At 40.2% G+C, this 15,738-nt stretch overlaps 1 protein-coding gene across 1 annotated transcript in view; it reads right to left on the bottom strand.

The window, feature by feature from the left end:
• Window positions 1–13,602: 13,602 nt before the first annotated feature.
• tnfaip8l3 (tumor necrosis factor, alpha-induced protein 8-like 3) overlaps window positions 13,603–15,738 on the bottom strand; it is a 52,259-nt gene continuing 50,123 nt past the window's right edge. Inside the window, exon 2 of the mRNA XM_062069778.1 lies at window positions 13,603–14,502. Within this exon, the coding sequence (XP_061925762.1) occupies window positions 13,940–14,502 (563 nt within the window). The 3' untranslated portion in view covers window positions 13,603–13,939. The remainder of the gene's footprint in view (window positions 14,503–15,738) is intronic.

Here is a 15,738-nt window from a genome sequence, read left to right as displayed (position 1 = left end):
CATTGATCATGTGTAACAGGAACATTGATCATGTGTAAGAGGAACATTGATCATGTTGTAAGAAGAACATTGATCATGTGTAAGAGGAACATTGATCATGTGTAACAGGAACATTGATCATGTGTAACAGGAACATTGATCATGTGTAAGAAGAACATTGATCATGTGTAAGAGGAACATTGATCATGTGTAACAGGAACATTGATCATGTGTAAGAGGAACATTGATCATGTGTAACAGGAACATTGATCATGTGTAACAGGAACATTGATCATGTGTAAGAGGAACATTGATCATGTGTAAGAGGAACATTGATCATGTGTAAGAGGAACATTGATCATGTGTAAGAGGAACATTGATCATGTGTAAGAGGAACATTGATCATGTGTAAGAGGAACATTGATCATGTGTAACAGGAACATTGATCATGTGTAACAGGAACATTGATCATGTGTAAGAGGAACATTGATCATGTGTAAGAGGAACATTGATCATGTGTAAGCAGGAACATTGATCATGTGTAACAGGAACATTGATCATGTGTAAGAGGAACATTGATCATGTGTAAGAGGAACATTGATCATGTGTAAGAGGAACATTGATCATGTGTAACAGGAACATTGATCATGTGTAAGAGGAACATTGATCATGTGTAAGAGGAACATTGATCATGTGTAAGAGGAACATTGATCATGTGTAACAGGAACATTGATCATGTGTAACAGGAACATTGATCATGTGTAACAGGAACATTGATCATGTGTAAGAGGAACATTGATCATGTGTAAGAGGAACATTGATCATGTGTAAGAGGAACATTGATCATGTGTAACAGGAACATTGATCATGTGTAAGAGGAACATTGATCATGTGTAACAGGAACATTGATCATGTGTAAGAGGAACATTGATCATGTGTAACAGGAACATTGATCATGTGTAACAGGAACATTGATCATGTGTAAGAGGAACATTGATCATGTGTAACAGGAACATTGATCATGTGTAACAGGAACATTGATCATGTGTAACAGGAACATTGATCATGTGTAACAGAACATTGATCATGTGTAACAGGAACATTGATCATGTGTAACAGGAACATTGATCATGTGTAACAGGAACATTGATCATGTGTAACAGGAACATTGATCATGTGTAACAGGAACATTGATCATGTGTAAGAGGAACATTGATCATGTGTAAGAGGAACATTGATCATGTGTAAGAGGAACATTGATCATGTGTAAGAGGAACATTGATCATGTGTAACAGGAACATTGATCATGTGTAACAGGAACATTGATCATGTGTAACAGGAACATTGATCATGTGTAACAGGAACATTGATCATGTGTAAGAGGAACATTGATCATGTGTAACAGGAACATTGATCATGTGTAAGAGGAACATTGATCATGTGTAACAGGAACATTGATCATGTGTAAGAGGAACATTGATCATGTGTAACAGGAACATTGATCATGTGTAACAGGAACATTGATCATGTGTAAGAGGAACATTGATCATGTGTAACAGGAACATTGATCATGTGTAACAGGAACATTGATCATGTGTAACAGGAACATTGATCATGTGTAACAGGAACATTGATCATGTGTAACAGGAACATTGATCATGTGTAAGAGGAACATTGATCATGTGTAAGAGGAACATTGATCATGTGTAAGAGGAACATTGATCATGTGTAAGAGGAACATTGATCATGTGTAAGAGGAACATTGATCATGTGTAACAGGAACATTGATCATGTGTAACAGGAACATTGATCATGTGTAACAGGAACATTGATCATGTGTAACAGGAACATTGATCATGTGTAACAGGAACATTGATCATGTGTAAGAGGAACATTGATCATGTGTAACAGGAACATTGATCATGTGTAACAGGAACATTGATCATGTGTAAGAGGAACATTGATCATGTGTAACAGGAACATTGATCATGTGTAACAGGAACATTAATCATTTGTAACAGGAACATTGATCATGTGTAACAGGAACATTGATCATGTGTAACAGGAACATTGATCATGTGTAACAGGAACATTGATCATGTGTAACAGGAACATTGATCATGTGTAACAGGAACATTGATCATGTGTAACAGGAACATTGATCATGTGTAACAGGAACATTGATCATGTGTAAGAGGAACATTGATCATGTGTAAGAGGAACATTGATCATGTGTAAGAGGAACATTGATCATGTGTAACAGGAACATTGATCATGTGTAACAGGAACATTGATCATGTGTAAGAGGAACATTGATCATGTGTAACAGGAACATTGATCATGTGTAACAGGAACATTGATCATGTGTAACAGGAACATTGATCATGTGTAACAGGAACATTGATCATGTGTAAGAGGAACATTGATCATGTGTAAGAGGAACATTGATCATGTGTAACAGGAACATTGATCATGTGTAAGAGGAACATTGATCATGTGTAACAGGAACATTGATCATGTGTAACAGGAACATTGATCATGTGTAAGAGGAACATTGATCATGTGTAACAGGAACATTGATCATGTGTAACAGGAACATTGATCATTTGTAACAGGAACATTGATCATGTGTAACAGGAACATTGATCATGTGTAACAGGAACATTGATCATGTGTAACAGGAACATTGATCATGTGTAACAGGAACATTGATCATGTGTAACAGGAACATTGATCATGTGTAACAGGAACATTGATCATGTGTAACAGGAACATTGATCATGTGTAAGAGGAACATTGATCATGTGTAAGAGGAACATTGATCATGTGTAAGAGGAACATTGATCATGTGTAAGAGGAACATTGATCATGTGTAACAGGAACATTGATCATGTGTAACAGGAACATTGATCATGTGTAACAGGAACATTGATCATGTGTAACAGGAACATTGATCATGTGTAACAGGAACATTGATCATGTGTAAGAGGAACATTGATCATGTGTAACAGGAACATTGATCATGTGTAACAGGAACATTGATCATGTGTAAGAGGAACATTGATCATGTGTAACAGGAACATTGATCATGTGTAACAGGAACATTGATCATTTGTAACAGGAACATTGATCATGTGTAACAGGAACATTGATCATGTGTAACAGGAACATTGATCATGTGTAACAGGAACATTGATCATGTGTAACAGGAACATTGATCATGTGTAACAGGAACATTGATCATGTGTAAGAGGAACATTGATCATGTGTAAGAGGAACATTGATCATGTGTAAGAGGAACATTGATCATGTGTAAGAGGAACATTGATCATGTGTAACAGGAACATTGATCATGTGTAACAGGAACATTGATCATGTGTAACAGGAACATTGATCATGTGTAACAGGAACATTGATCATGTGTAACAGGAACATTGATCATGTGTAACAGGAACATTGATCATGTGTAACAGGAACATTGATCATGTGTAAGAGGAACATTGATCATGTGTAACAGGAACATTGATCATGTGTAACAGGAACATTGATCATGTGTAAGAGGAACATTGATCATGTGTAAGAGGAACATTGATCATGTGTAAGAGGAACATTGATCATGTGTAAGAGGAACATTGATCATGTGTAAGAGGAACATTGATCATGTGTAAGAGGAACATTGATCATGTGTAAGAGGAACATTGATCATGTGTAAGAGGAACATTGATCATGTGTAAGAGGAACATTGATCATGTGTAAGAGGAACATTGATCATGTGTAAGAGGAACATTGATCATGTGTAACAGGAACATTGATCATATGTAAGAGGAACATTGATCATGTGTAAGAGGAACATTGATCATGTGTAACAGGAACATTGATCATGTGTAAGAGGAACATTGATCATGTGTAACAGGAACATTGATCATGTGTAAGAGGAACATTGATCATGTGTAACAGGAACATTGATCATGTGATTGGGATGTAAAGAAGTTTCATTCATTGCTAGAAGTCCAACTTTGAGTTGCTCAGTAGCTGCTTAACTTCATTCAAGTTTGACAAAAGACTTCCAATGTTAAGACAGCCTTTAAGTCCCAAATCACCTTTGAATGATTGACAGTCTGAACATATTTCATATCACCTTTGAATGATTGACAGTCTGAACATATTTCATATCACCTTTGAATGATTGACAGTCTGAACATATTTCATATCACCTTTGAATGATTGACAGTCTGAACATATTTCATATCACCTTTGAATGATTGACAGTCTGAACATATTTCATATCACCTTTGAATGATTGACAGTCTGAACATATTTCATATCACCTTTGAATGATTGACAGTCTGAACATATTTCATATCACCTTTGAATGATTGACAGTCTGAACATATTTCATATCACCTTTGAATGATTGACAGTCTGAACATATTTCATATCACCTTTGAATGATTGACAGTCTGAACATATTTCATATCACCTTTGAATGATTGACAGTCTGAACATATTTCAGTTCACCTTTGAATGATTGACAGTCTGAACATATTTCATATCACCTTTGAATGATTAACAGTCTGAACATATTTCATATCACCTTTGAATGATTGACAGTCTGAACATATTTCATATCACCTTTGAATGATTGACAGTCTGAAAATATTTCATATCACCTTTGAATGATTAACAGTCTGAACATATTTCAGTTCTTTTTGCTTGTTGGTTGCATAATTTGCACTTGTTAACTTGGCTGAATGTTGATGGGTGGCATGGAAAGGGACAAGCGGTAGAAAATGGATGGGTGGCATGGAGTTCAGCTTGATTGGGAAGTGTCCATCTTGCTCAGGGCCAGTGGGAGTCCTCATCAGGGCAATGCCAGAAGTATCCACAAGATGGTGCTGTTGAACATCCTTCATATGCAACTAAGCTACATTTGTCTTGATATTTTTCATGGGACCGAGAGGAAGTTGTATATCAGGACCCTTCTTCCTACTCATTATAAGAGGAAGTTGTATATCAGGACCCTTCTTCCTACTCATTATAAGAGGAAGTTGTATATCAGGACCCTTCTTCTTACTCATTATAAGAGGAAGTTGTATATCAGGACCCTTCTTCCTACTCATTATAAGAGGAAGTTGTATATCAGGACCCTTCTTCCTACTCATTATAAGAGGAAGTTGTATATCAGGACCCTTCTTCCTACTCATTATAAGAGGAAGTTGTATATCAGGACCCTTCTTCCTACTCATTATAAGAGGAAGTTGTATATCAGGACCCTTCTTCCTACTCATTATAAGAGGAAGTTGTATATCAGGACCCTTCTTCCTACTCATTATAAGAGGAAGTTGTATATCAGGACCCTTCTTCCTACTCATTATAAGAGGAAGTTGTATATCAGGACCCTTCTTCCTACTCATTATAAGAGGAAGTTGTATATCAGGACCCTTCTTCCTACTCATTATAAGAGGAAGTTGTATATCAGGACCCTTCTTCCTACTCATTATAAGAGGAAGTTGTATATCAGGACCCTTCTTCCTACTCATTATAAGAGGAAGTTGTATATCAGGACCCTTCTTCCTACTCATTATAAGAGGAAGTTGTATATCAGGACCCTTCTTCTTACTCATTATAAGAGGAAGTTGTATATCAGGACCCTTCTTCCTACTCATTATAAGAGGAAGTTGTATATCAGGACCCTTCTTCCTACTCATTATAAGAGGAAGTTGTATATCAGGACCCTTCTTCCTACTCATTATAAGAGGAAGTTGTATATCAGGACCCTTCTTCCTACTCATTATAAGAGGAAGTTGTATATCAGGACCCTTCTTCCTACTCATTATAAGAGGAAGTTGTATATCAGGACCCTTCTTCCTACTCATTATAAGAGGAAGTTGTATATCAGGACCCTTCTTCCTACTCATTATAAGAGGAAGTTGTATATCAGGACCCTTCTTCCTACTCATTATAAGAGGAAGTTGTATATCAGGACCCTTCTTCCTACTCATTATAAGAGGAAGTTGTATATCAGGACCCTTCTTCCTACTCATTATAAGAGGAAGTTGTATATCAGGACCCTTCTTCCTACTCATTATAAGAGGAAGTTGTATATCAGGACCCTTCTTCCTACTCATTATAAGAGGAAGTTGTATATCAGGACCCTTCTTCCTACTCATTATAAGAGGAAGTTGTATATCAGGACCCTTCTTCCTACTCATTATAAGAGGAAGTTGTATATCAGGACCCTTCTTCCTACTCATTATAAGAGGAAGTTGTATATCAGGACCCTTCTTCCTACTCATTATAAGAGGAAGTTGTATATCAGGACCCTTCTTCCTACTCATTATAAGAGGAAGTTGTATATCAGGACCCTTCTTCCTACTCATTATAAGAGGAAGTTGTATATCAGGACCCTTCTTCTTACTCATTATAAGAGGAAGTTGTATATCAGGACCCTTCTTCTTACTCATTATAAGAGGAAGTTGTATATCAGGACCCTTCTTCCTACTCATTATAAGAGGAAGTTGTATATCAGGACCCTTCTTCTTACTCATTATAAGAGGAAGTTGTATATCAGGACCCTTCTTCCTACTCATTATAAGAGGAAGTTGTATATCAGGACCCTTCTTCCTACTCATTATAAGAGGAAGTTGTATATCAGGACCCTTCTTCCTACTCATTATAAGAGGAAGTTGTATATCAGGACCCTTCTTCTTACTCATTATAAGAGGAAGTTGTATATCAGGACCCTTCTTCCTACTCATTATAAGAGGAAGTTGTATATCAGGACCCTTCTTCCTACTCATTATAAGAGGAAGTTGTATATCAGGACCCTTCTTCCTACTCATTATAAGCACTTTAGATGAAATCATGCTTGTTGAATAGAGGAAGTTGTATATCAGGACCCTTCTTCCTACTCATTATAAGCACTTTAGATGAAATCATGCTTGTTGAATCCACTTGTCACAAACAACACATGATATCACAATTCAAATCACAATCATTGACATAGCAGGACTTGAAGTCCATGCTGAGGTTTCATCTTGAAACAGGCGTTGTCTCAAAGGGAGGCCGAGACACCACAAGCACATAAGCCACACAGAGACATACCTTTTACCCTTTATATGTGGCAATGTTCATCTTATAAGTCAAATGTATTATTATTATTATTATATGTGCAAATGTTCATCTTATAAGTCAAATGTATTATTATTATATGTGCAAATGTTCATCTTATAAGTCAAATGTATTATTATTATTATTATATGTGTCAATGTTCATCTTATAAGTCAAATGTATTATTATTATTATTATATGTGCAAATGTTCATCTTATAAGTCAAATGTATTATTATTATTATTATATGTGCAAATGTTCATCTTATAAGTCAAATGTATTATATTATTATTATATGTGCAAATGTTCATCTTATAAGTCAAATTTGTTATTATTATTATTATTTGTGCAAATGTTCATCTTATAAGTCAAATGTGTTATTATTATTATTATATGTGTCAATGTTCATCTTATAAGTCAAATGTATTATTATTATTATTATTATTATTATTATTATTATTATTATATGTGTCAATGTTCATCTTATAAGTCAAATGTATTATTATTATTATTATTATTATTATTATTATTATGTGTGTCAATGTTCATCTTATAAGTCAAATGTATTATTATTATTATTATTATTATTATTATTATTATTATTATTATATGTGTCAATGTTCATCTTATAAGTCAAATGTATTTGTCAAGTCAAAGTACAGAGCAGCACAAACACCACTTATTTGTAGAGCACACTCCAGGCCTGAAGGGGCAACAGTGAGAGCTGAGGGCTGAACATCTCCACCTGCTTCCAACAAATTGGTGTGATTGGATTCACCTGTTCACCTTCTCAGAGCACATGGTCAAAATATTTGAGCTTCAGTCAGTCAGTCCTTTGACATGCTGCTAAGAGGAAGGAAGACAGCTCCTGTTTGGACTCAGAAGACGCAACTGGTTATCAACCTATTCGCCTATCTACTATTCCCCTATCTACTATTCGCCTATCTACTATTCCCCTATCTACTATTCGCCTATCTACTATTCCCCTATCTACTATTCCCCTATCTACTATTCCCCTATCTACTATTCGCCTATCTACTATTCCCCTATCTACTATTCCCCTATCCACTATTCGCCTATCTACTATTCCCCTATCCACTATTCGCCTATCTACTATTCCCCTATCTACTATTCCCCTATCCACTATTCGCCTATCTACTATTCGCCTATCTACTATTCGCCTATCTAATATTCCCCTATCTACTATTCGCCTATCTACTATTCCCCTATCTACTATTCCCCTATCTACTATTCCCCTATCCACTATTCGCCTATCTACTATTCCCCTATCTACTATTCCCCTATCCACTATTCGCCTATCTACTATTCCCCTATCTACTATTCCCCTATCTACTATTCCCCTATCTACTATTCCCCTATCTACTATTCCCCTATCTACTATTCCCCTATCTACTATTCCCCTATCTACTATTCGCCTATCTACTATTCCCCTATCTACTATTCCCCTATCTACTATTCCCCTATCTACTATTCCCCTATCTACTATTCGCCTATCTACTATTCGCCTATCTACTATTCGCCTATCTACTATTCGCCTATCTACTATTCCCCTATCTACTATTCCCCTATCTACTATTCCGCTATCTACTATTCAACCCCAACTATTCACCTATTCTGCTATTCAGCTATTCAACCATCCCACTATTCCACTATTCAACTATTCATTCTGTTCATCCATTCATTTACATCGATAAGCCACTTTATTTTACTGCTTCAAATCAAACATCAATAAGGACAAGGAAAAAGGATGGAGTTGTCCCTTTGAGTCCTTCTTGAGTCCAACTGGCCCTTTCAAGTTTGGGCACGGCTGTGAAAACCTGGAGAACTTGACAGTTGTGGAAGGTGATTTGGCTGAGGCGCGTGTATTCCTCAAACAGTGAGATGGCTTCTTCTCTCAACTTTCCAGACCAAGGTTCGTCCCAGGTGTCTCTGGTCAGAGCTTTGCTTCCAGCTGCTTCTTGAAAAGCTTTCCTGACAAGAATGGCACCTTTCTGCTTAGCAGGTGTGACAAGACCTATTGGGTCGTACAGGCTAGCTACCTGGCTAAGCAGTTGTCTTCTTGTCAGTGGATCTGGAGTTTTTTCTCTCATCTCTCCCACCAGGAGATTTTGGCCCATTCTCATCTTCTTCTTTCTTCTTGAGAAATTGATGGAGGTCATGAGGTAGAGTCTGTCTTTTCCAAAGAGGTATCCAACACCAAGGGCTTTGTTTTCCTCTTCACTCATCTGATTTGGGAGAATGAGGATCCTGTCCGATGAGGATTTCGGCTCACTTGGTACAGACTCCCGCTTCCCACTTTGGCCTGATCGGACCCAAGGCTTGAGAAAGAACCCGCCTGACTTTAGGATCTCCTCCACTCTTCTTGTGTTTTCCTCCGGTCATTATGGGATGTCAACAGATCATCAACATACGCGTCCTCTTCCACGATCCTACATTCCTCTTTCAGGTTAGCGAACTTGGGCAGCTTGGCTGTCTCTCTCATGGCGAGTTGTGCGATGCACCCTGCTGGTCGATCACCAATGTTGACTCTGGTGATGGCATATTCCTCAATTTCTTCATCCTCAGTGTCTCTCCAGAGGAATCTGTGGAGGTGCATCTCTAGGTCTTCTAGCCACACAGAATTGTACATTTTTTTAATGTCACCAAGAGCAGCATGGACTCCTCTTCTGAACCTGAGCAGAACTGCTCGGATGGGATTGAGGACATCAGGCCCTTTCAGCAGGAGATCATTCATGCTGCGTCCTTGGAACCTCTGGCTGCTATTCCATACCAATCGCACAGGTGTTGTAACTGAATGCGGGTTTGGCGCCACCAAGTGGCTAACGTACCACACTGGTCCTTGCCAGCCAGCAATGGTCTCTTTGGTGAGTTTCTTTGCCGCTTTCCTTGCCACCATCTCATGGACTTGAGCTGTGTATGCCACTCGCCACTCTGGTTCTTTCTTGAGCTGCTTCTCAGTTCACAGGAAAGTGGCCTGAACTGCACTCCTGTTGTTGGGCAGCGAGGTTGGATCTTCAATCCAGGGATATTTCGTGTCCCAATGTGGTTCGTCACTATGTGCATCTGCTTTGACATAGGTTAGGCCTTTCCTTATGATTTCCAGCTCTTTTTCTTCTTTTATAGTCATTTCTTTTCCTCCTGGTTGACAGTTGCCGCATCGGCATCCCCCACACTTGGGTTCGCAAGCGGCTCCAATGCTGTCCCATTTCCACCAGTTTAAGAACTCTCTGCCAGCTGTCGTCATCTTGTTTTCAGCAATCTCCTGATACTTCACTGCTGTAGTTCTCATAGACCGGGCAAAGTGTGTTTTGGATTTATGCATAGCCACATCCACTTCTTCAAGGAGGTTTGGATGTGCTCCTCCAACAGTCATTCCTAATGGGCTTTCCCAAAGGACCAGGTCCCCAATTACCTTTACTCTTTGTGGAGCGAGTCTTCCTTCACGGTGGCTGATAAGAAGCTCAATATGCTTTGGTCTTTTCAGATCCTTGAGGTTGATGTCTGGGAAGAACTTCCTGATTTGGTGAGGTTTGATTTCCTTGTGCACTTTGGCAATTTCATCCAAGCCATAGCATACAAGCTCGTGAGCTCTCTCTGTGCCTGTGGGCGTCTTCACTCTCACCTTGAGAAAATATCTTCTGGTCTTTATCGTCATGGTCATTCCTCCAACTCCTTGGACAACAAGGGTGACCTTTTCATTTCGCAGGTCGAGTCTTCTGGCAGCTCTGTGAGTGATGTAGTTGGTGTCCGATGCCAGGTCAATGAGAGTTCCAATTTTCTGTCCTGCATTGCTAGTTACTTCCAACAGCATCAGAATTACTGGTAACTCGCGTGTATTTGCATCCATCACTCCAGGTTGGATCTTTCCAGCGCAGTAGGTCTTCTCCATCACTCCAGGTTGGATCTTTCCAGCACAGTAGGTCTTCACACCCACATTGGCGAAGGCCCTCCTGAAATTTTCAGCCATCTCTGGGGTGAGCTCAGAAATCAGCATTTCTTGCTCCTCGGTGAGCGCTTGTCGTCTGACGTTGGGTCTTCCTCCTTTCCCAGGTTATCTTCTTTTGGAGTCTTCCTTTAGGCAAATAAATAAGTGGTGGCCTGAAGAATTCCTGCAGTCCCTGTTCCTGCACAGGTAAGTATCGGTACACTCCTCCTCCTCTTCATGACAATTTAGGCACCTTTTGCATGCTCCTAGCTTTTCCACAGCTTTCACTTTGTCGCCAGGCTTCAGTTCTTTGAACCGCTTGCAAAAGAAGAGCTTCTCCTGGTGCTTTTCATCTCCACAGACAACGCATCCGGCTTTCCCTGTGAATCTGGTAGAGGCAAACTTCCTTTCCATGTAAGTAGGTTTCTTCTCAGACCTTTCACTTACACCAAGCTGCTCTAGCTTCTCCAGGATTTCTTCTTGGGTCTTTAGGAATTTGAGAAGGCTGTCGAAGTGATTGTCTGCAGTCACTTTGCTTCCTGGGTTGACCATTAATGTAAGCCAGTCCCTCTTTAAGTTAAAGTTAAAGTACCAATGATTGTCACACACACACTAGGTGTGGTGAAATTTGTCCTCTGCATTTGACCCATCCCCTTGATCACCCCCTGGGAGGTGAGGGGAGCAGTGGGCAGCAGCGTAGCCGCGCCCGGGAATCATTTTTGGTGATCTTTATGTTGTCCGGCAGCTTACTCTCTATTGACCTGATCACAAGGGGGTTGTTGATGGCTCCGATGTTTCCCAGCACTGTCAGGTCATCCAGGGCCTTTTCCACCTTTTGGATTAAGTCAATCACTTTCCTTGGCTGGTTTGACTTTAAAGCAGGAATCTTCTCCAGTTCTTCAACTATTTCTAAGGCAATTGTGGTTTTGTTGCCATACCTGTTTTCAAGCACTCTGAACATGTCTTCCGCATCATTGTATGTTGACAGGCGTATTTCTCTACTTATCCGCTCATCAACACTGTCCAGGAGCTGAAACTTCTTCACTTCGATGGAGCCGGTCGGCTCTCCCTGTCTTTGCAGTTTCTCCCAGTCACTACGCCATCGATGGAAGTTCCTTTTGAATCCATAGAATCTGGGTAGACTGGTGGGTTTGATTCTCAGCACCGGCTGTGGAGTTGGTTGGAGCTGGGGTTCTCTTCCTCTTCTTCCTTCCTCTGCACTTCTTTGTGCCGTTAGGAAATCGGCCTTTCTGGCCTCGAGGACACCAAGCTGAGTGCCCTCAGGTCCTTAACTCTGCCTTCCAGCCTTGACCTTTGGTCATCTGGAATCCACCTTTCCCACTCAGTCATGCTTGTGATTGCATCTTTGACCAATGATTTTACTCCAATCCACTGCAGCTCATATCCGTCTCTGTTGATTGCAGTCACAGGCATTCCCCGGACATCTTCACTGGCGGTCCCTGCCTCATTTATTGCAGAGTTGACTTCGTCCTCACCATATCTGGACCAAAGGTTGTGCTGCACTTTTCTCCGGACTTTATCCAGTTTTGCTTCACACTCCTCTGTGGTTTTTTCTGTGTCTTTTTGCTGCTGCATATCCAGTTTCACTTCATCACCTTCCTCAGACTTGGCCTCCATGTCCACCAGTAGGCCGGTCTCGTAGTCATCGTTTGCTTCACCGACATCCCTCGCCAGACTGGAAAGTTTGCAGAACTCCTCTTGTAGTTCCTGCTTTATCATGGTATCTGCAGCCCTGCTGCGGTAGTTGGCTTGCTTGGTGAAGACACTTTTGGCTACGGTCCTCTCTTGTTTCAGTTGCTTGACTGTTTTCCCAAGAGCTTCGCTTGCCATGGTGCAGTTTTCAAGTTAAACCTCCCTTCGCGACAGCAGCTTCTTTGACTTCAGGCCCTTAATCCTCGTCTTCACTGCCACGCTGGTGGTTATCAACTGTCAAGTTCTCCAGGTTTTTCACAGCCGTGCCCAAACTTGAAAGGGCCAGTTGGACTCAAGAAGGATGGAGTTGTCCCTTTGAGTCCTTCTTGAGTCCAACTGGCCCTTTCAAGTTTGGGCACGGCTGTGAAAAACCTGGAGAACTTGACAGTATTATTATTATATGTGTCAATGTTCATATTATAAGTCAAATGTATTATTATTATATATGTCAATGTTCATCTTATAAGTCAAATGTATTATTATTATTATTATTATTTTATGTGTCAATGTTCATCTTATAAGTCAAATGTATTATTATTATTATGTGTCAATGTTCATCTTATAAGTCAAATGTATTATTATTATTATGTGTCAATGTTCATCTTATAAGTCAAATGTATTATTATTATTATTAAATGTGTCAATGTTAATCTTATAAGTAACATGTATTATTATTATTATTAAATGTGTCAATGTTCACACATTGTGTTGGCCAAGTGGGTATTTGGGTGATTGTCTTACATTACTTCAATCAGTGCTGTGAAAACGATGGTTAATGTCGGACTTCAACACATCAATCAGCTGCCTTTGATATTTTGTTGTCAGAAAGAAGAAGAAGAACATGATGAGGGAAATCATCTTTAATAAAAGACCAGAAATACACTAAAACTACATATCCTTTGTACACACACACACACACACGCGCTCACGCACGCGCGCACACACACACACACACACACACACACACACACACACGCACGCGCGCACACACACACGCGCGCACACGCACGCGCGCACATACACACACACACACACACACCTACTCTTCACACATGACACAAACAAACTGCGAGGACAACAGTCTTCATCCAACATGGCCGCAGCGGCAGGATGCTGACTGTCTCCATGGCAACAGATGCAGGAGACAGGAAAGAGGAGGTGATGCAAGTAGGAGAGGTCAGAGGTGAAAGGTTAAAGCGTGCCCTCGTCCAGCAGTTTGTTGATGCCGTGACAGATCTTCCTCAGAGAGAGTCTGTACTCGTCTCCGTCCCCGTAGAGCCGGGCCAGGAAGTCCAGGTGAGAGAAGTGGTTGAAGGCGTGGTCGATGCGGGCGTGCGAGCGAGCGCTCAGGTGCTGCTGGACCACGGCGTGGAGAAGGTCCCGGCACTCCAGCAGCAGCTGGGACAGAATGTTCCGGTCGAAGGTGTAGTCCACCTGGTAGAAGGACACGGCCGTCATGGCGGCCTGGTTCATCTTCTTCTTGAAGCGCTCCACCGTCTCCAGCTCCTCGGGGCTGAACTGCTGCTTGCGGTACAGGATGCCCATCTTCAGGGCCACCTTGATCACGTCCTTGATGATCTTGTGGGCCTCCTTCTTGCTCCTGGTGAACTCCACACTGCTCTTGTACAGCTCGTCCAGGATCTGGCTGCTGGTGTCGTCCGTCAGCATGTTGGCCACCACCATGGTCGCCATCTTGCTCACGATCTTCTTCTGGGCCTGCAGGGCCAACGAGCGAGAGTTGAAGCTCTCCTGCCCTGAGAGCACAGGGGGACACACTTCAACATACCAATAATGTCTGACAACAATCACTTCAACATACCAATAATGTCTGACAACAATCACTTCAACATACCAATAATGTCTGCCAACAATCACTTCAACATACCAATAATGTCTGACAACAATCACTTCAACATACCAATAATGTCTGCCAACAATCACTTCAACATACCAATAATGTCTGCCAACAATCACTTCAACATACCAATAATGTCTGACAACAATCACTTCAACATACCAATAATGTCTGCCAACAATCACTTCAACATACCAATAATGTCTGACAACAATCACTTCAACATACCAATAATGTCTGACAACAATCACTTCAACATACCAATAATGTCTGACAACAATCACTTCAACATACCAATAATGTCTGACAACAATCACTTCAACATACCAATAATGTCTGACAACAATCACTTCAACATACCAATAATGTCTGCCAACAATCACTTCAACATACCAATAATGTCTGACAACAATCACTTCAACATACCAATAATGTCTGACAACAATCACTTCAACATACCAATAATGTCTGCCAACAATCACTTCAACATACCAATAATGTCTGCCAACAATCACTTCAACATACCAATAATGTCTGCCAACAATCACTTCAACATACCAATAATGTCTGCCAACAATCACTTCAACATACCAATAATGTCTGCCAACAATCACTTCAACATACCAATAATGTCTGCCAACAATCACTTCAACATACCAACAATGTCTGCCAACAATCACTTCAACATACCAATAATGTCTGCCAACAATCACTTCAACATACCAATAATGTCTGCCAACAATCACTTCAACATACCAATAATGTCTGCCAACAATCACTTCAACATACCAATAATGTCTGCCAACAATCACTTCAACATACCAATAATGTCTGACAACAATCACTTCAACATACCAATAATGTCTGACAACAATCACTTCAACATACCAATAATGTCTGACAACAATCACTTCAACATACCAATAATGTCTGCCAACAATCACTTCAACATACCAATGTCTGCCAACAATCACTTCAACATACCAATAATGTCTGCCAACAATCACTTCAACATACCAATAATGTCTGACAACAATCACTTCAACATACCAATAATGTCTGACAACAATCACTTCAACATACCAATAATGTCTGCCAACAATCACTTCAACATACCAATAATGTCTGCCAACAA

The sequence above is a fragment of the Entelurus aequoreus genome, linkage group LG02, assembly GCF_033978785.1.
Source record: "Entelurus aequoreus isolate RoL-2023_Sb linkage group LG02, RoL_Eaeq_v1.1, whole genome shotgun sequence".
In the NCBI taxonomy this organism is placed as follows: Eukaryota; Metazoa; Chordata; class Actinopteri; order Syngnathiformes; family Syngnathidae; genus Entelurus; species Entelurus aequoreus.
Note: the sequence above shows the minus strand (reverse complement) of the source record. Positions and strands in the feature narration are given on the sequence as shown.